General features: G+C 42.5%; 1 protein-coding gene and 1 long non-coding RNA gene across 3 annotated transcripts; one reads left to right on the forward strand and one right to left on the reverse strand.

The window, feature by feature from the left end:
• Positions 1–417: 417 nt before the first annotated feature.
• Dbpht2 (DNA binding protein with his-thr domain) lies at positions 418–3,412 on the forward strand. Its single transcript, NM_198866.2, has one exon. It carries the CDS (start codon positions 1,747–1,749, stop codon positions 2,131–2,133), a length of 387 nt encoding a protein of 128 aa, NP_942566.1. The 5' UTR covers positions 418–1,746; the 3' UTR covers positions 2,134–3,412.
• An 11,297-nt stretch (positions 3,413–14,709) lies between these two features.
• Gm34552 lies at positions 14,710–20,106 on the reverse strand. 2 transcript variants are annotated; one of them, XR_872825.2, is made up of 3 exons: positions 19,900–20,106; positions 18,236–18,356; positions 14,710–17,113 (listed from the first exon to the last, which is right to left on the reverse strand). It is a non-coding gene; the product is annotated as a predicted gene, 34552 (long non-coding RNA). The 2 variants fall into 2 exon arrangements; XR_001780627.2 differs by lacking the exon at positions 14,710–17,113 and adding an exon at positions 17,139–17,452.
• Positions 20,107–22,338: the final 2,232 nt, after the last annotated feature.

Below are 22,338 nucleotides of genomic sequence, written 5' to 3' on the forward strand. Positions count from 1 at the left end.
CGATCGCTTACCGCTTAACAAAATGTCAGAGAATGCCTTTGGGGAGAATTCTAGATAAGTTCCTATGTTTTACAGTTTGAAGGGCGATGATTTAACGAGTTGGATAGGTTTATGAAATTGCTGGAAGTGATTCATCGTGTTTTTCGAGGTTTGAGTGAGACGTCTGAATCCAGGGTCTGAGGTTTTTGTCCTATGGAGTATTTCATTTAAAGAACTGTTACTGATAAAATTGACTGGGGAAACTAGGTGCCAAAGGTGTATTTAAGAAAATACCAAAGACTCAAAGATTAGTGTTAGGGAGACTATGGCCGAGAAGCCAGCAAAGGCAAGATTCTAAACCAAGCAGTGCAGGGGTGGTGTGGAAATCCTGCTAAGGGCTTACTGGTGTGCTTTCTAAGCTTTGGAGAGAATGATGACAGACAGGAAGACAATACTAGATCAAGATAATCAAGCTTTTGTAGCTCAAATATGGCCACTGTCCACACAGTGTCATCCCCAGCTGAGGCTCTGACTTGTAACGAGGCTGTCCGCATCTTACTGTACGGATTCCTCACTTGGCCCCTTGGTGAATCACTAAAGTGATGTGCTCAAAGAATACAGGGGCTCTAACTGCTTTGTATTGTGCAAGATTACAAAGATGCCCAGTTGATCCAAGTGTCAGATTTATCAATCAACATTAAGGAAATTACGTTAGAATAAAGTACCATTTATAATAAGAGGTTAAATCAAGTCAGTATGAATGGTGAGATGTCTTTGAAATCCATATATAAATATTTAAAATGTTTTGGATTTAATTGGAGAGCAAGATTTGGCACAGACTTTTAATATTTTTATTTTACTGCTTATAAAAGGCTTCATTTCTCAGAAAACTTCTTTCAAAAATATTGATTTATTTAAAATAGAGACTAGTCTGAAACTCCAAATTTGATAGGATTAGTATGCCATTATAAGTCTAAAAAATAGAATCAGTTATCTAATGCTTTTTAAGTTTTTACTGAAATGCACACCTGGTGTGACTTATGTTAAGGTCTCTAAGAAGAGGCCACCAACGATAACAGGAGTGACATTGTAAAAATGCACATGCTTACAAAGGCTAAGTATAGAAAGATGCTTATTTTGGGATAGAAGGGATAAGAGGAGGAAAAATCAAGAAAGTGTAAATTTGTAATATTTCCTGTGTGTCAGAAACATTAAACAAAGCCAGAACTCCCAGACAAAGAACCAGTAACAGATGTAAAAATCCATTTTATTTCAAGACATCGTACCTGAGTGCTTTGATCTATACATTCGTATATAAGCTGTCTTAGAAGCCAGTGGTATCTGTGATTCTACTTTTATTTAAATATGCATTGATTTAAAAACAGATTATTTAAAAAACACCTTTTAGTGGAAATAATTTTCCCTAATAAACAGCTCATAGATAAGGAGTTGACAAGTGTTATCTTGATTTTTTTTCTAACTTGTATTTAAATTCTGCAGACTCTCCCGGGTTAGCCCGTGGATAGCTGTGACTTCCCCAGGGCATGCTGGGATATAGGGAGATTCTATCCAGGTTTGCTTTGATCATGACTTCTGCATGTTTCACTATGGGTGGTGCCAGCATCTATTACAGCTCTTTTGTCTCGAGGCATCCTTCCTTTGGAGACAGAAGCCATCCTTGGGATGAGGGAACTGAGATGAGCAATCTGAGCATCATTGATATACAGCCCTCCTGAGGGTGGTGTGGCAAAAAGAACACACACAGAGATGCACACACACACACACACACACATACACACAGAGAGATGGAGACTCATGCAAGTATGCACACACAAACACACAGACATACAGATACACATATACACACATGCACACATGAGAGAAACAGACACAAAGAGATGGAGAAGCAGAGATACTCGTGGATACACACAGATGCTCACACACACAGAGACACACACAGATATATGCAGATACACACATAGATATATACACAGATATGCATGCACAGACACCCTCCCAACACACACACACACACACACACACACACACACACACACACACACACACACACATGAACCTGGCAATGAAGAACACACAGACACTAGGAAAGGAGGTGAGAAATACAGAGAAAATCAAGGACCAGGGGAGTGGTGACAGGCGGGGCCCCTAAGTGAAAGACTAGATTGTTCCATGAGAGGGTCTATTGCTTGCTGTGCTCATGTTCTCCTTCCTGTGGCCACTGAACATAAAACACCTGCCGCCTGAGTGGATGGATTCAGCCATGATGACTAACCTTAGATTCCACTCAGCACAGATGAGGTTTGAACAGTGAAATATGGGATTACCTCAAAATGCCGCTGAACCTGGACTCTGAACAGACTAGTGAAGAAAAACAAAACAAAACAAAACAAAACAACCCAGAAACTACAGCTGGAGGAGATGCTAAATCCTGAGGCTGTGTACAAGTGCATATATTCAAATGCATGGGCCACATCTCAAGATTAAGCAAGTCGGTGCCCAGGGACTCAGAAGTACAGTTCAGCACTCACTAAAACACTCCTAGGGTTGAACACTGTGCCAGACCTGGGGGCATGACCTGAGCGACACACAGCCACCTTGCTCAGTTTCCCTAGAAGATGACAGAGAGAATTTGACACTTGCCTCTTCTTTCCCAAATTGGAATGTTTACCCAACATCTTTCTCCAAAAGTGTTTGCAGGCAATAAGATGCACAGGGAAGAGGGAGTTTTGTTCACACAGAGCAGGTCCGGAAAGGGATGCACACACTGTGCCTCACAGCCTACTTTACGCTGGCAAGCATAGGATGCTTGTGTTGCCTGGGGTACTGAGGCTAGTCTACACTCCCCTCAGATGTTTGCTTGGGAGGTGGCAGGGAAACAAATTCAAGTATTCAACAACCCCTCCATCTTTCTAGTTTTTTGTTCTTTTATAGGGTGAATCAGGTTAATATTGATGTCAAGGAAAGCTGTAAAGGACAATCATAATGGGTAGATCATGGCCTAAAGCTGGGTCTGGCATGAATAAGGTCAGAGAGGCAGCTTTTGTTCATGTGTCTTTTGATTTGAATGGATTTGGGGATTTTTTTTTTTTAAATCACCTGCTACTGAAGCTATCTTCTCTCTGTCCCATGAGCTGCCTCTCTGACTTGCAGTTTGTCCCTAATCCCCAGTTGTCTTCTGTCCATTCTCTCTTGCATGGACATTGATCTGCCCAGAGATAGTCATAGGAGGATAATAGCTTAAAAATTCTGGCCGAGTTCCTCAGCCAGAAGAGTTCCAGAGTTTACCAAACTAGAATCCATTCATGGTAACATTATTGATTGAACACAATTCTTGTTAAAAAAGTGACCAGACTTAGTCACTGAGTGCTTGTGAGGTAAGGTAGTTTTCTTGTTTCTAGAATTCAGTGTAATAGTTACATTTTGCTGAGAAAAATCCCCGTGTTGGAAACAATCAAAGATTGTATATAATTAATTCAAATACTTTATGTAATATATGTCAACTTACATATTCTTAAACTTTATTACTATATGTTAGCAACATGACAAGTGCCATTTTTTGAAAGAGTGAATCATGTCTAAAAATTGTTACATTTTGGGACAAAATTTCCACATGAAGATAATTCTGTCTTTCCTCAAGGCTTGTTTTATACAGTTGGCTGAGTTAAGAACATTCCTCTGGTTTGGTACTTCTGAAATCCCCTTGGACATTCAGTTTCTTGTTAAAAACATAAGTTCTTTTTTTTTTTTTTAAAGTCTTCAATGGGACCCATGTCTTCATTTGTCAGTATTTTTGAGTAAATGCTATTTTGAATAGAAAGGTTATTTGTAATTTCAAGATGGAACTGCTAATGTAAGCGTACACGTGGATGCTTGTGTGTGTTTTCCATAGCACATTTTTTGTTTTTTGTTTTTTTTGTTTTTTCTTTTAAGAAACATAAAACACAGATGGGCGTGAGTCTCGCACGACTGCAATCCCAGTGCCTATGAGGTAGAGGCAAGAGGGTCAGGAGGTCAAGATTTCCTCAGCTGTGTAGTGACTTAGAGATCAGCCCTGGGCCACATGCAACAGCCTTGTCTTAAGGGGGGGGGCAGAGGGAAAGAAATAAATGGCAAAAAGAAATATCACAAAGCCATAAAGCATTTGTCCCAAATAGTCACAAATATAACACAGTGTAATGTGCGTGGAAATTGATTTTGATGGTTGGAAGTTTGGGTCCAAATCAAATGCATAAGTGGAGCATGAGTAAGGGTTCTGTCACTGTCTTAACCAGTCAGTGCATTTCTCCCCTCCGTGGGGAGCTCCACATGACCACACTGGAACAAGCGTAAAACGCTTCCAGAGTTAACAAGACTTTGACAATCTATTGCTTGGTCAAATCTGTAGCAGTAGTTCAAAATACTCTATGTTAAACTCAAGATTCTAGGTGTTGGCAACTCCAAGCTAGAAAGTCACCCCGGGCTGTTTCCTTTACCCCTTGGTTCAAAACTCCATTTGAGCTCTATTCTTTGCAAGATCCTGCCCCTGCCAGGGATCCCCCCTTCTCCCCCAGTTATGGAGGTGGAGAAGGATCAATGTAAATGAAGAGTTGCATAAGTTGTCTAGTTTGAGCATGGCAAGCGGTTTTGTCAGGCTCTCTTCTGGTCATGAGTTCTTGGTATCGCTATTGTGAAATCCTGTGTCATAATAACCCATTAATGAAGGGAGAGCAGCAGAAGTCTGGCTCCGTGGGAACGCACTCAGATGCGGAGCAGATGGCGTTCTACAACATTTATTTTTGGGGAAATGTGTATCTGTTACATAACCTAAAATATGTCTTTTTCACTTTTAAAAATATTTGGGTCATGGTTTGAAGTTTTGATTGGATTTTTTTTAAGTTGGGAGGAAGAAGAAAGGTAACTGTATTTTACGACGTATTTGACATGTTACTAATAAAATTTTATTACTGGCAAAATATGGAACCCTTTGTGAAGCAGGGGAGGTGGATTCCTGGAGGCGGCAGCTGCGGGATGTCTCTGAATTCCAGAGGTCACATTTTAAAAGTGGGACTTTTTGCTTCTTTTTCGATGCAACATTTGTTTAATGGCTTGGAAGATGCACCCTCCTCATGGTGCATTTTCTTTACTGAGACTGACCCATGAAAGTCAGGTAGCCGAAGACATCAACAAGAAGACAGAGCGTTCTATAGATATCAGCATCTAGGATGGTTGCTGTCTTTCCAACTAACTCAACAGCTGTGCCTGCTGTTTCTTGACGGTAGATTTACCTAGAGAAATAGGCAGGTGGAAGCTACCAGAGAGAGGCATTCTAGCTCTCTCAAGTGTTTGTTATGGACCTTGCAAACAAATGGCAGCCCTATAAGCCATGGTTGTGTGTGGTACACAAATATCCAGGGTAAGGTGTTTACAATAAAACACAAACAGCATTTATTTTTTTTCTGCGCACATCAGGTTAAACATCTTGCTTAAATGTATAATTATTTTAGTAACCCAAGAACAAACTGACCCATACAAATGAGTGGGATCTGGGAAAGTGTGCATAATTTGGACCAGACATAGTGAGCATATCACAATGATAGTGAGCGTATCACCAATGACAGTGGGCAGATCACTTCCTGCTGGGATAGGTCTTTTACATTGTTCCCATGTAAAAGTTCCACACAGTGATAACCATCTTCAAGCATTCACTTACCTGGAAACTACGTTTACAATACCTCATGAATGTGATGACTGGAATGTGATGTTTGATAATGGTGCTGTAGAAATGCAAGCATCGCAGAATCCTTACGACAAATGGAGATGAAGAAGTATTATTACTAAGATGCAGACTCACTCAGGGCAACTCTTGCCACAGTGTCCTGATAGTTCATAAGGAAGGCAAATATAGAGGCTTAATCCGCTGCCTCATTATCTCCATTTCATCTGTTAGTCATATAAAATACATGACAATTATTTAATTATCAAATTATCAAGGTGCTTCAGGGCCACGTCTACTGGTGACTAGCCAGATGTACATGCCAGATGGTCAGCATCACTCCTGCAGTCAGCTGTATCTCAACTGTCTATATAATCACCAGGGGTGTCTGGGGGCAAGACTGTGGTCACTGTGGAGAGAGAAACTGTCCTGACTATGAACCTTTATCCCCACTGCCCTATTTTTTATACAGTCTGCCTAGGCTAAACCTTCCTTTTCATGTCAAATTCTCAAAGGATATTTTCTGTACTGATAGTGAATAATTAAGGGACTTAAATAAACTAGCAAGTGCTGCCTCTGCCTTTCAAGATGAAGCAACTATAGAAAATCTCCACTTTGATGTCATTGATAGGCCATTAGGATCTGGAAAGCATTCTAAAATGCTAAGCAGCTTGCTGTGTCTGGTCTGAATGCTGCATCCTTTCCCGGATCCCTGCATAATTGAATGGAAACAAACTGATTGCATCATCCTAGGTGATGCCCAGGGAGAAGCAGCAGTTGACTTGTGGGAAGGTAGAGCCACGGGAGGGACCAGGACAGCTGGTGTAAAGGCACCGGGGATTTAAATATTTGTTTCTATATTTAGAAGAAAAGAATCCTGGGCATGATCCCAAAACTTAGTGTTTTTCCTTCTTTGGATTTGCTCTAAGGGTGTGAGTGCCTTTCAGACAGATGGCTGAAATGATTGCTACTCTCACTTCGTGTATTTCCATTGGGTTTTGGTTTCAACTGAAGAATATTTTAGATGATTTTACACATTCCTGCCTGCCTACTGCTTCATAAACTTGTGTCCCATTATCCTGGAACAATAGATGAAGGAATGGTCATGGATATGGGAGGAGAATTTAGGTGATGCTCACAGACAAAAGCATGGTTGCAGTATTGAACACAGACTCCTTGTGGTTTGAACGGGTATGGCCCCATAGAGTCATGTGCTCGAATGCTTGGTGCCTAGGACGCAGTACTATCATGAGATGTGGCCTTGTTGAAGTAGATGTAGCCTCGAAAGAAGTGTGTCACTGTGGGAGTGGGCTTTGAGGTCTCCTATGCACAAGCCAGTGTGACACACAGTTTCCTTCTGCTGCCTGCATATCAAAATGTAGAACTCTCAGCTCCTTCTCTAACACCATGTGTACCTGCATGCCGCCATGCTTCCCACCATGATGATAATGGACTAAACCTATACACCTGTAAGCCAGCCCCAATTCAATGGTTTTCTTTATAAGAGCTGCCATGGTCATTGTGTCTCTTCACAGCAATAGTAGTCCTAATTAAGACACTCCTGGAGGCAAGGACAACACCCAGTTTGCATGCTGATTAGAACATCATAGCTTCCCAGTCATCACTCTAGCCCTCTCTGTCTCTTAGACAGCTTTCCCCCAAAACAATTGTGTCTAAAACACATGCTCCTAAAAGAGAGTTCGGGGTTAGAGGAGACCGCTCAGTTGGTAAAGTGCTTGCAGTGCAGGCACAACCCAGTTTTGCAGTCCTAGTATCCATGTAAACATCTGGTATAGCAGCACATGTATCTAATACCCAGTGTTGGGAGGTAGAGACAGGGGCATTGCTGGGGCTTGCTGACTTCTCAAGTAGCAAGAAAGTTTGTCTCCAAAACTTAAAGTGGGGAAACTGAGGAAGACACCTGGAGTTGGCCTCTACCCTCCGTGCACACTGCTTTCCAAAGAAATGAATGTTGGCTCCCTGTGACTGTCTGGCATTTGCATCGTTAGTTGCTCTGACCCGATTCATCCCAGGGGACACTGAAATGACCCGCTGTTCCAGCCCCTTGCTTTCTGATGCTGTCCAGAGACTTGCTTCCAGAAACTGCTGATTCTCTATGGATTCGCTTCATCCAGCCTTTTAGACAGATCCCGTCAGAACTTCAGTCAAGCCCTGAGCCTTCTAAGCATACAGAGACTGAGTAACAGATGCTAAAGCTAGCTTTCTGAAGTCTAACCAAATTTTCTAATTTTCCTACCCCTCCCCATCCCTTTAAAGATTTGTCACCTGTGTTCAGCAGGAAGAAGTTGAGGAGAGTCGCCATCCTGGCCCCTTGGCTTTGGGTGTCTGGTTATGGTTATTTTATACATTATAGATAGGTTGTCATTTAAAAGAATAACTTAGAAATGGTTACTATGAAAGGGAGAGCTGTTTTCTTCACTAGTGTAGTTACAGACAAGTTGCTTGTGTTCCTATAACCCCTTACTCACGGTCACATAGCAATATTGCAGTAAATTGGTAAGCCACTCAGAGCTCCCAGCAGGTGGACGCATGCTTCTCAGCATAAACAAACAAACAAACAAACAAACAAACAAGCAAAATCTTTCAGCAATGTGATGGTAATGCATTCGTTAATGGATAAAAATATGGGCACCCCAATAAAGTTTTGAAATGTGAGAGCCAGAAGAAACTAGTTGAGCCTCTTGCTGGATGGTACTATATCATAGACATTAAAAATAGCATGTTTGGCTAGGTGTGGTGGCACATGTCTCGATCACAGCATTTGTGAAGCAGAAGCAGGAAGATCCTGAGTTCAGCACCATTCTGAGCCACATAGTAATTTCTAAGCCAGCATGAGCAAAATGGGACCCTGTGTCACAAAATAAAACAACCCAAATAAATATAGGATGCTGTAGCTGTGGTGATTTGTAAGACTAGTAAGTAAACAATTATAAAGAAACACATATATGCGCACACACATACACACATATGTGTGTATATAAATATCATATCAATATTACATATCAATATTATTAATTCTTGCGCGCGCTCGACTGGCCAGGAAGAACGACGCTGCAACAGGATCCTTCTGCACACGTTTATTGGGAGAGCTTGATTGTAGAGGCGAAAAGACCTCGAGCCCAGAACTGGTGCTGCTTTTATAGGCCTAGGACAGGCGTTCTCTCTCATCTGATTGGTTAACTTGTCTCTCATCTGATTGGTTAACTTGTCTCTCATCTGATTGGTTAACTTGTCTCTCATCTGATTGGTTAACTTTTGTCAATTCTCAAAACCTCACCTTGGCAAAAGAACCTTTACTGGCTATGTATGTGTGGTGGCCAGCTGTAGCCAACTGCCACTCTGCAACTGCCACTCTGCAACTGCCACTCTGTAACTGCCACTCTGTAACTGCCACTCTGTAACTGCCACTCTTCAACTGCTTCCCACATCTCCTCCTTTTTGTTTTAATAAAATGAGGCTGGTCTAGGCCTGTGCAATTACGTCCATCCGCCGTGGCTCCTGTTTTAGGTCATTCCTCTAATGTCACAGCCTTTCCTGTCATAGGGTAACCCTATCGCCACTGGGCCCCGTGTCTTAGGTTGGTCTGTGCATGAGGAAAGTTGCCCGTCTCTGGATACCGCAGTGCTGTGTGACAGTAACTGCTAAATGACCTAGGGCGAACTCTGCAAAAGAGGCCAGCCAAAAAATGAATTAGTGGGGAAATCATGATCACCCTATTGATGAGCAAGGGCTGATCAATGATCATTGAGTCTCTCTCATCCCAGTGTCGTGGGGTGCAAGAGCAGAGAACTCAGATGCCGACTAATTCTTGAGCATAGATAACCAACCTTCAGGGGAGGTGCCGTTTTCAATAGCTAAAAGTGCCTGAGTTATAATCACCTTGTCATGTTTTTGTTGGGTTCTGAATTTGCATACCAACCAGAGCATGAACACCAGTCCACAGCATATGGCAGCATCAAACAAAATCACTCCCACCCATTCCTTAAAGTAAGAAAAAGCAGAGGTAAGCCAAGAGGTAAAGTCTCCGAGGGTCACTGGTTCCACTCTGGTCCCATTAAGGTTCAGGATCTGCATCTGCAGCCTCCTCTGCAACCTTTCCAGCTCCTGCGACCAGTTCCCCTTCAGGTAATTCGATAGGTCTGTACTTTTTAATAAAAGAATTATTAATATACCTATTGGGAGTAATGCACACATGCAAAGTGGATGCCACACAACTCATTTGTATGACATCCATCATCTGTTCCATGTCATGTTGTAAAATATCCATTCTCTGATTTACTAACATTAACCCTGAGGTGATATGAGAATCCACCCTTTGCAGGGTAAGCAATGCCTCAGACGTTTTTTCTGCTATCTGACTTATAGTTTCAGCAGTATTAATTTGATCTGCCCAATTAGAGATAATCTTTTTCTTAAAAAATATACAGGGTGTAAAAGGTTTATCCACATTATGCACAAAGCATAATGTATAATTTAAATGAAAACTAGTATTCTTATACACCCATGGTTCTTGAGGAGTTTGTCGTGCATAAGGCACATCCAAAAAACATTCCTTTGCAAAAAACAAAGGCTAGGTAGAAGAATTGGAATGTACCGGTAAAGGTACTGGCCATGATCTTACTATGGCCCATAAAGGTATACTTATCCTGGTTTCAATCATCAGGAGCAGGATCATCTTGGGATCCATCTTGATCTTTCATGGTCCTTGTCAGTTGCATTGGAACCCAAAGTGGATTTTCTTCACCCTGTGGAAAAACACAAATAGCTCCCCGGGACCTGATTAAGATAGGATCCGGGCCATACCATTTATTATCAAGGACATTTTTCCATTTGACCATTTCATTGGGCGATTGAGGCCATTGTCCATGCCTTTCAGCTGGTGATTTTCCAGCATCATCCAATTTTAAAAAATTAAGAGTAAATATTGCAAGGGATAGAGCCATCTTTGGCGTCATAGCCTCTATTTCCCCTTTCTGTTTTTGCAAATATTGTTTCAGAGTGCGATGGGCTCTCTCAATGATGCCTTGGCCCTGTGGATTATAGGGTAATCCAGTAATATGTTTCACTTGCATTTGTTTGCAAAATTGGCTAAATTTAGAAGAAGTATATGCAGGACCATTATCTGTCTTTAACACTAGGGGCTTGCCCCATGCAGCCCAAGCCTCTAAGCAGTGAGATATGACATGAACTGCTTTTTCCCCTGTTAAGGGAGAGGCATGTAGGACACCAGAACTGGTATCGATGGATACATGTACATATTGTAATTTCCCAAAAGATGGGATATGTGTGACGTCCATTTGCCAAACATCTAGGGGTCGCAATCCGCGAGGATTAACACCCACGGAAGGTGCATTAATAAATTCTACACATTTACCACACTGTAGGACAATATTTCGGGCTTCTGTTCGTGTGAGCTTAAATTTTTGTCGTAATGTAGAAGCAGGGACATGATAAAGCTGATGAAAATTCTTAGCACTTTCTATAGAACTTTGTGATAGGAAAACCATGTCTCTGGTGGCTGAATCAGCAATTGCATTTCCCTTAACCAGGTAATGATGTATGTGCTCTAATATGTTGAATATAAAAGGGATGCTCACGCATCAAAATACGATTTTGTATTTTCCTCAAATTTTCAGATACTGGACTAGACTGCTTAAAATTTCCGGCAGTCTCTAATGCTAGAACCGCATTAACTACGTAAACAGAATCAGAGATAATATTTATGGGCATAGGACATCTTTTAAAAACTTCTAAAACCACCAAACATTGTACCAATTGAGGGGCTCCTGGTGTAAATTGCAACCTTACAGCCTTTTCATTAATTACATAACTTCCAATTCCTGTTTTGGATCCATCTGTATAAATATCGATGGCTCCCTTTATAGGGGTATTAGCTGTTACCTTTGGAAATATTACTGGATGTAATAACATAAAATGTAATAACGGATGTTTAGGATAATGATTATCAATTAAACCAGAATAACTGCATCTAAGAATGGCCCATTCATCTATAGTAGCACACAATATTTGCATTTGTGCGACAGTATAAGGGACAACTATGCTATCAGGTATTTTTCCAAAGTGCGTAATTGAAGTTTTTATCCCTTTGTGGGCCATATTTGCTACCATGGTGGGATAATGCTCTATAGTCGTATTAGGGGATATATGTGGGTATATCCATACTAAAGGACCATTTTGCCATAACACAGCAGTTGGCAAATTTATGGTTCTTAATATGCATAGGTACAAAGGTTCTTGCTCATTTATACGGTTTAACTGTGCATTTTGGATAGCTCTTTCCACCTTCCTAAGAACATCAGAAGCCTCAGGTGTTAATTGTCTCAATGAGGTAATATGTGAGTCTCCTTCTAAAATTTGAAATAAAGGTTTTAATTCCGAAGTAGGGATTCTTAAATAAGGTCTAATCCAATTTATATCTCCTAATAATTTTTGAAAATCATTTAGTGTCTTTAGATGATCTTTTCTAATACTAATCTTTTGTGGGGTGACACATCGTAAAGTAATAGTGGCTCCTAAAAAATGACTAACGTCAGACTGCTGTACTTTTTCTGGTGCAATAATCAAGCCATTATTTTTTAAAGTTTCATTAAGCAAGCCATAAGCTTGCTGTATACTTTCTTCTTCAGGTCCACAAATCACAATATCATCCATATAATGACAAATTTTTAAGGAGGGGAAACCATCCCTAACTGGTTGCAAGGCTTTTCCTACATATAACTGACATATGGTAGGGCTATTTGCCATTCCTTGAGGTAATACCCGCCATTGGTACCTTTTATCAGGCTCCATATGATTAATAGAAGGCAAGGTGAATGCAAATCTAGGTTTATCTTTCTTATTTAATGGAATGGAAAAGAAACAATCTTTTAGAGGCCACTTTTCTGGCAGAGCAGATAAGAGAGACAGACCCCTCTGAATGGAGCCCATCACCTGCATCTGTGCATTAATAGCTTGCAGATCCTGTAACAACCTCCATTTGCCCAATTTCTTTCTGATAACAAAATTTTGGGTATTCCATGGAGATACAGAAGGTTGAATATGACCCAAAAGATATAGTTTTGCGCCCTTCACTCTTAGCAGCTCATCGAGCGCTGAAAAAATTGGGTGTGACTGTGACGACCCCATACCTAGTCTTTCATGTTCCACACAGTCGCCACAACAACAAAAAAGACTCAGAAAAATTACTCCAATGGCTAGAAAAAAAAAGTAACCCATAGACTGTCCCTATTATCCTCTTACTTTCACTTTCTCTCTTACTTTCACTTTCTTGTCTCCAGAGCCGGAGATCCTATTTTTCTCTTTACCGAGATCCTATTTCTTAGGAGAGCATGCTTCTCAGAGACTCACATTAATTTCTTTCTACTTACCGGTACCGCCGTTCCTCAGCTGAAGAGTTCTGAATTCACTCTGTTGAATCCTTCTCAGCAGCCTGTTTTACAGGAACATTTATTACCACCGTTCCCCAGCTGAAGAGTTCTGAATCCACGCTGGATCCTTCTCAGCAGCCTGTTTTACGGGAACCTTTATTAACCGCTCCTTCCCCGTGATGCAGTTCTGAATCCTCCCTGTAGCAGGGGGTCTTCGCTCGTGCCTGAAGATGTTTCTTTTCCCGGGTTTTCAGCACCACTTCTTGCGCGCGCTCGACTGGCCAGGAAGAACGACGCTGCAACAGGATCCTTCTGCACACGTTTATTGGGAGAGCTTGATTGTAGAGGCGAAAAGACCTCGAGCCCAGAACTGGTGCTGCTTTTATAGGCCTAGGACAGGCGTTCTCTCTCATCTGATTGGTTAACTTGTCTCTCATCTGATTGGTTAACTTGTCTCTCATCTGATTGGTTAACTTGTCTCTCATCTGATTGGTTAACTTTTGTCAATTCTCAAAACCTCACCTTGGCAAAAGAACCTTTACTGGCTATGTATGTGTGGTGGCCAGCTGTAGCCAACTGCCACTCTGCAACTGCCACTCTGCAACTGCCACTCTGTAACTGCCACTCTGTAACTGCCACTCTGTAACTGCCACTCTTCAACGGCTTCCCACAATTAATAGTATCAAATATATACATATATGTATATACACACACATATATACACATATATAATATTAATAAAGGAGACTCCACAAAGGACTTTAGTCCATAAGTCCATACATGTGGATAACATAGCATGCAGTTAATGATTGCAGAGGAGAAAAAATATTGGAACAAAAAGAAGCATGAAGTAGTGACTAGAGATGTGGTGGAAGGGCAGGGGGATGGGACTAGGATGGAAGAAAGGGACAGAGTTTAGGGTGGTAACACAGGCAGGAGAGTAGCCCCACAGTCAGGAAGAGAAGGCAGGAGAATTTAGAACCCCAGCCTGGAGCTTGGCAACATGAGTCCCAGAGAAACTAGTGCTGAATAGTGGGGCAGACCCAGGAGGCTTCCGCACTAGGACTAAAGCCTGCAGTGCCTTTGTTGCCCCTTAAGACACTGTTGCTCATTGCTGTTGTCTCCAGCACCCCTGGGTTCAGTTTCTATTTTCCCATTCACTGCCAATGAAATTTAATTTCTCTTCTCTTTTCTCTTCTCTTCTCTTTTCTCTCTTCTCTTCTCTTCTCTTCTCTTCTCTTCTCTTCTCTTCTCTTCTCTTCTCTTCTCTTCTCTCTCCTCCCCTCCCCTCCCCTCCCCTCCCCTCCCCTCCTCCTCCTCCTCCTCCTCCTCTTCCTCTTCCTCTTCCTCTTCCTCTTCCCCTCCCCTCCCCTCCCCTCCCCTCCCCTCTCCTCTCCTCTCCTTTCTTACATTTATTTATTTATTTGTAAGTACACTGTGGCTGTCTTCAGACAACCCTGAAGAGGGCGTCAGATCTCATTACGGATAGTTGTGAGCCACCATGTGGTTGCTGGGATTTGAACTCAGGACCTTCGGAAGAGCAGTCAGTGCTCTTAACCAGCCCCCAAAATCTAATTTCTTTATCATTCCAGCCCATTTCCTCGTGTGTAAAATGAGACTAGTAGTGTTTATTTCACAGAGTTGCTTTGAGGGATTAACGTCTACAGAGCCCTTGGAAAATATGGCAAGGGGTCGTTTCTGTGGAATTGTGAGTTAATGCTCTCTACTGTTATTGTAATCAAGATCCTTCCACGGATGGCTATGGGGGCTATGGAGAAGCGTCTCAACATCTGATGGGGAAGATCGATGGTCTTAATTCTCTGGAGGCCACTCTGTAAGCTTGCTGACTACAAGTATCAGAGGTAAGGCTGAGGTGGACTTTTGGGAATCCGTTTGAGCCAAAAAATAGTATTAGGTGTGGGAGAAGAGGGAATTAACAAAGAAAGCAGCCTGTTCGCAGAATAGCAAGAGTTAATTGTTGAAACGAATTTAGCTTAAGAGTATTTCCAGGTGCTTCAAAGTAAAATAGAAGAAATTATGCTTATCAAGTCTGGGAGAGTGTAACAGGAAGTGGGAAGGCAGGAGGGACTTTGCAAAGCAAGCCACAGCTGGATTCATAACCATCTGACGGATTGAGCTGAGAGACTAGTCCAGGTGGCTCTGAGACAGGTCAGAAGCCGGAAGAATGCTGGGTGTTACTGAATAGGTTGGGGAGTTGGGCAGAGAGGATAAGCAGAGGCCAAAGCTTTCTGAGTCACACAGATTGACAGTGGGGGAACTTTCAAATGAAAGTGGCTTTCAAACTGAAGAGAAACAAATATCCCAAGAAGGGAGATGGTAGAAAGTGAAAACCAAAGAACAGGCTGAGCTGTGACGATTGTGACTGAACCAGACATGGAACCTTCACAGAAGACAGATTCACTCAGAATGTAAAAGGAACTATCCACAAGAGAGAAAAGCCATTGGCTTGGTCAGCCAATGGCCACCTGGGTCTCTACATTCTCCTGACACAGTTGGTCCAGCTTAGGAGCTCAGATGCTCAGGGGAGACCCAGACAGATGAAATTGTGAGGTCCCTTGGGGCAAGGCAATTCAGGAATGTGGTGGAAGGCTATCCCTCCTTGATCCCTAGGCAACAGTGTCGGGAGGCGGGGCCAAATGGAAGGTGTTAGGTCACAAAGACTCATTGTGAACTGATGCTACTATAAGAAAAGCATTGGGGTAGCTGTCAGTCATTCTTTTATCTGTGCCCCTGCTATGTGAAGACACACATCCTCTTCTTCTTCGGAAGAGGAAAGACTCCACAGTAAAGGCACTACCTTGGAACCAGAGACTGAATTGACCAGTGTTTTTATCTTCGATTTCACTGCCTTTGACACTGTAAGGAATAAACTTCTGTTGTTTCTAAGCTATTTAGTCTCAGATATTTTGTTATGGTAGAAGGAAACACTCTCAGACAACAGACATGATGACAGAGTTATTAACAGTAGACCAAGCTGACCTCCTCAAACTCAGAGGTTTGCCTGTCTCTCCCTCCCAAGTGCTGGGATTAAAGGTGTGTGCCACCATTGCCCTGCTGTCAGTCTTATAATATTGCTTGAAATAAAAACTTTCCTCTATCCATTTGTCTGGAACAAAGGCTCCATCTCCTCCCCTCCTGCATGCGCAAGTATGGCTCCCTTCCCAGTCTTCCCATGCTCCTGCCTTGATGTTCGGCCTAAGCCAGAATACCTTCAGTTATTGAGTTCAAGATGGAGGTATAGCAAAGAAGACTAACCTTGTATGCAAACAGAAAGACTCAAACACCCACCAGTGTGAGGGGAGGGAGTGGAAGGCCAGCTCTGAAATCCTGTGATTCTCACTCCACTGAGTCTCAAAGCTCAGGTATCTTCTCCTCCAATGGGCTGTTTAGGTTCACTGGCTATGGGTTTGTGTCAATCAGTGTGTAAGACAGGAAAACCACTGCTATGAAAGGCAGCAAGGGAAAAGGTGAAGACTCCCACAGAAAGCCAGTAAGGGCTGGCGTGAAGACTCCCACATAGCTCCCTTATTGGCCTCCTTGCTTTGGACTCACACTTTTAGTCATGATTCCCGCAGAGACAACTGTTTGTGTCCTTTATTTCCTCCTGTGCTCAAGAACAAAAGCAGCTCCAGTAGAAAGATCAGGTGAAGATCCCTGTGAAACCAACCCTCAGCTTCATTATTCCTTTCCTGCTTTTCAGGCCATAGCCAGACATCCTCAAAAGTGACTCGGGGGAACAAATGTTTCTTTAATAACTCTGTGTACCTCAGGGAACTGGACTGCCTGACGTTTCTTTTGTCTTAAATTACAAAACCATTTTATTCTTTTAATAGCAAACTGCTCAAGTTTCAAGTTTCGTAAATATGGACCAGATATTGTGTGTGTTGTTGTTATTGTGATATGTCTTTTCTTCTTCTTCTTCTTCTTCTTCTTCTTCTTCTTCTTCTTCTTCTTCTTCTTCTTCTTCTTCTTCTTCTTCTTCTTCTTCTTCCTCCTCCTCCTCCTCCTCCTCCTCCTCCTCCTGGAAGAAAATACATCTTAAATTAAGGGTCTTGTAGCTTTGGCTTATTTGTATAAGTAATGAAGTTTGTTGGCTGTGTATAACTCTAACATACTTTCAAAAAACGGGATCTGTGAGGATATACCTGGAGAGACAGCTCAGCAGTTAAAAAGCACTGGTTCTTCCAGAGTCCCTGGGTCTCATTCCAGAACTTACCTGACAATTCACAAGCATATTCAATTCCAGTTTAAAAGGATTCACTGCCCTCTTTTGGTCACCAAGAGTGCCAGGCACACACATGGTACAGAGACATCCATGTAGGCCAAACATCTACATACATAAAAAATGTTTAAATATTGCAGAGTGTGCAACATCACTTTTGATATTATCAGCTGCCTAGCCTAGCAATGTACAGCTCAGAGCTGCCTGTTTAGTCTGTAAGTCTGGGCATTAGGATCGGATTCCAACAAAACCATTCCTGGCAGAGGATCGTGTCGAGTATTCAGCTAAGAATGGGCCAGATGCTGAGCTAACTGGGTAGACCATTCTAGAACATATAGCTTGTCTCATTTATCCCACTAAATTAAAAGATGCCCAGCGAAAAGTGGAAATGTTTCCTGAGGGTCAAGGTCATGGTATAGGGCTGAGCTCAGCCATGGAGGGCATTTACTTCCTGTAAGATCCTGGATTTGTCTCTAATAGTGGAAAAAAAAATTAATGGTTTGCATGCCACTTTGCTGGGGCTTCCTCTTTTCTGCCTCATCTAGAGAGCCCAACCCTAATCTTCTGAGGAATGTCATGTAATCCTTGACGAAATTACAAGCTCGCCTTCCTGGAATGACTCTCCATGCAAATGAGGTATCCCCCACCCCAACCTTAAAGCTTAGCTAGGGAAAATTCACTCTAAGAAGAACCTCTTCTTAATCTCCAAGGTGTGTGTGTGTGTGTGTGTGTGTGTGTGTGTGTGTGTAATGAGAGCTGTCTTCTAAAAGAGCTGCAACCCTGAAGCTGTAATGTAACACTGAAATCTTTGGAGGAGGCTCGCCCCCCTTCCCCCCCACCCCCACCCCTGCCCCCAGGATTTACTGACAGACCAAGATCCTACTGACCCACCTGTTCAGACTTCCTTTCATCCTTTCCCACCTGGAGTGCATCAGGGCCTGGGCACCCCAAGGAAGAGTTGGAACTCAGAACTTGGCTCTGCTCCATCCTCCCTGCTGGTGTGCAGCAGCACCTGGACACCCCAAGGGAAGACACACACACACACACACAAAACCCAGAGCCATATAGGAGAAGGTGTCTGCCTCCCTACCTGTCTGCTATGCACGTGAGCAAATGGCAGGGAACATGTGACTGCATTGGGGCCATTAGTGTAACAGCAAGTGAATGTCTGCAACAAGGTAAAATGCTAGGCACAGCTAAGAAAAAAAGGGGGAAATGACATCTAGTGGTTTTGAAATGGGGATAGAAGTTTATTCAGTCCAGAAAAGAGCAGGCTGTGCCAGATATACCCATGTCCTGAAATAGCTGGATATGAAGAGACCACCTATGCTAGGACAGGTCTCAGCTCTGATGCAACTGGAGGGACCTTGATGCGTTTGTCACTACCTAAGATCCTGAAACTGCTTGGGTACAGCTATGTGTATGTGTGTGCATGTGCCTGCATATACTGCACAGGGATATGTCTGAGTATGCACACATGAATGTGTATATATACATGTTTACATATTGAGGCATATATTATATATATGTACACATGCTTGTGTATGTGTGTGCGTGTATGTATGTATATATATACATACATATATATATGCACATATGTATGACTGTGCATATAAATATATATGCACAGTCAGTATATATATATATATATATATATATATATATATATATATATATGCACAGTCAGTATGTATGCATGTGAATATGCCTGTGTATACAGTTTGGTGTGCATGAATGTCTGTGGACACATGAGTATACAAGTGCACATGAACTTGTGTGTGCATGCGTGGACATGTGAGTGTAGGTAGACCCAACATGTGATTTCTTTGTTCTTCTTTGTTTCTTATTTCACAGATGTCTTCATCTTATTTATCATTAAAATGATAGTGTTTTTTTTTTTTTTGTGTGCAAGTTTTTGGAAACCTGTTTTCTTATGGGAAAGAGAGAAGTGCATACTCCCTAGTAGTAATATTGGTGTGTGTGTGTGTGTGTGTGTGTGTGTGTGTACACGCGTGCACGTGCCTCTGTACGCATGTGTATGTATGTATACAGAAACCGTAGGGACATCATAATTGCTTTACCAGTTATTTTTCTCTTTTGTGTGTGCACCCTCGTGCATGAGCTATGTGTGTGCCTGTGTGAGCACGGGTTGTGAATCAGGTCACAGGACAATCTTGGCAGTTGAGCCTCACCTGCCACTTAGACACAGGGTCTCTTTGTGTCCGGCTAGTTGGCTTTGGAGCTTTCCGGAATTCTCCTACTCCCACCCTCCCCAGGCAAACATTGTCACTCCAGGCTTTGCTAATTTTTATGCACGCCCCCCCCCGCCCCCCCCCGTCCTTCCCATCCCCTCCCCCCCTCCGTCGGTCCCTCCCTCCCTCTTGTGCACACTCTGGGATTGAACTGGGGAGTAAACACTTTACTGATCAAGCCCTCTCTTCAGACCTTCCTTTGGGCTTTTGTGTGTGCACGCGCTCTTCTGTCTCAGGGCTCTTTTTTTTTCCCCCTTTCCTATCGTAGCTACTGCTTTTGCTTTCCTGGGACTAAACCCTTACCGTGTGCTGAGTTTACCAGTCAATTTAGAAATTGTTGGTAGAAATATATTCCAAACTGTGAAAAAAACAACAAACAAACAAACAACAGCTCAAGTGACAAACGAATCGCAGAATTGTCGCTGGATTCCGGTGAGCTGGGTGGGGCTCCCACAATCCCTCAGGAATCAGGTTTTTCTCTGCTGCTAAGCAGCTTCCTTCCTCCCTGCTTTCTCTGAGCTCCCGTATCTGCCCCCTTGTGGCGGCAAGAGGCATCATAGTTCCAACCTTAAAGGTCTTGCCACTCTTCCCAGGATCCCCTTTAAGCTGAAACCAAGTTTGGAAACTGCACAATTACGTGCGTCTATGGGCCAGGGTGGGCGGTTACCCGGGGGTGTGGTGTGGTGGTGGTAGTGAGAAGAAGTAATGGGGAGGGAGTGGGGGCAGAGACTTTGTGTGTGTGTGGCCCGGAGGGCAGAGTTTGGTATGTAAATGAATAAATAAATGAATAAGAAAAAAAAAGTTTGGAACGTGAGTCTCCAGGGATCATGAATCGAACTGAGAGCTCATCTCTAAGCACACGAGAGCAAATGATCTCACTGGCTCAGCCTTAAGGTATGGATCCTTCTTGGAGCAGATGTCTGGCAGGTGTGGGTGGGGTGGGGTGGGGTGGAGGACTGTTACTAAGTAACAGTCCCTGGTAATGGTGTCTGTCATCTCAACTCTTTCATCAGTAGGCCATTTACCCAATCCTGGTGACTCCTGGGACGATGTCTGTCCTGTTCTTTAATGTAACACTCATTTCTTGCATATAGTTAGTAAAAAGATACTTTTAAAGAGAATATGTAGAACCAGTTGCCAATTTCTCCCAATTTAACCTTATATCTTTTGTGGTGATTATAAAATGGTGGTGGTAGGTATCTTGAAATTACCTGTACAAACTTTTAGACTGAAAACTTTACAGGGCTCCTCTGCCATCTCACATGACTCCATATAAAATGTGATTCTTTGAATAGTCGGTCAGCCTCGTTGCAGCCTGACTTTTAGCCTTTCCCCACTTGCAGTGTTTGTGTTCTGTGAATCCAGCTTCTGAGACTTTCCTCTCAGCATCACAAAATGCCAATATCTAATCATGGCCAATCAGCAGTGACAGCTTCCTTAGGCATCCAAGGTGTTGGGAATTGAACTCAGAGCCCGAGTGACCTTCCCAGAATGCAACAGTACAGAGTATGGTGAATGCTGATTCCTTAGAGCCTATATTGCAAGTTTTGAGAGATTAAATGATTGGAAGGTCAGTAAAATACTATGATCTTCCTAATGCAAATAAGCAACATAAGATGTCACCATGTATAATACTAAAAAGTATAATGACACCACTAAAAACATACTAATGATAAGAAGAAAGAATTTAAAAATTTTGGGTAAACATCCCCGTCCCTAGGGTTGGAGGCCTGGGAAGATCCACCCTGCTCCGCTAGCTTGCTGAGCTGTCTTGCAAGTTTCTTTGGTGTGATGTTGGAGAATGCTCCTGTCACCAAGCCAATTGAGACAGAATGGCTGTCCCTGACACATGCAGAGCTCAGGATAGGGCTCAGTGCAATATTTCATCCATAGGATGACTGTATTTGAGACATTAGTATAACAGAAAATGATAGTCTACATTTCAGATGGGGAACAGGATAAAATACTAGGCATGCTTTAAAAAAAAAACAAAGAGGGAAAAGATTTCTATTGCCTTTGAAATGGGGATAGAAGTTTATGCAGTCCAGAAAAGAGCAGGCAAGGGCACAGAATTTAGGAATAGTGGGCAGGTGTCAGTGGCCACAGGAAGCCCCAGCTGTGCCAGATATACCTACGTCCTGAAATAGCTGGATATGAAGAGGCCACCTATGCTAGGACAGGTCTCAGCTCTGATGAAACTGGAGGGACCTTGATGCGTTTGTCACTACCTAAGATCCTGAAACTGCTTGGGTACAGCTATGTGTATGTGTGTGCATGTGCCTGCATATACTGCACAGGGATATGTCTGAGTAGGCACATATGAATGTATTGCACAAATTACTGCATGTATCTGTAACATGCCTGTGGATGTGCAATTATATGTGCTTGTGCATGTGCACAGTGTATGTGTGAATGTGAATACACTGTGCATGCAGTTCTCTGTGTATGAGTATCTGTGGATACGTGAGTGTATAAGTGGATATGTGTGCACATGAACATGTGAATATGTAAACATAACTATGTGTGTTTGGGACATGTGAGTGTAATGTTTACGCTTGTATGTGCATTGGAATGTTCATGTATTTGTCTATGGGCATGTGCATGTTGTCTCTGAGGACATGTGGATCTGTCTCTCCTGGAATAATTTGGTTATAAATGAAGGTCTAGAGTTGCAATAAAGTTATGTAACTATAACTTTGTCACACAATATATAACACAATATACTGATGACATTAATGTTTG

This window comes from Mus musculus, chromosome 12 (assembly GCF_000001635.26).
Source record: "Mus musculus strain C57BL/6J chromosome 12, GRCm38.p6 C57BL/6J".
NCBI lineage: Eukaryota > Metazoa > Chordata > Mammalia > Rodentia > Muridae > Mus > Mus musculus.

Coding starts and splice junctions, on each gene's coding strand:
- Dbpht2 (NM_198866.2), top strand. CDS start 1,747: ATGCACACACACACACACACACACATACACACAGAGAGATGGAGACTC.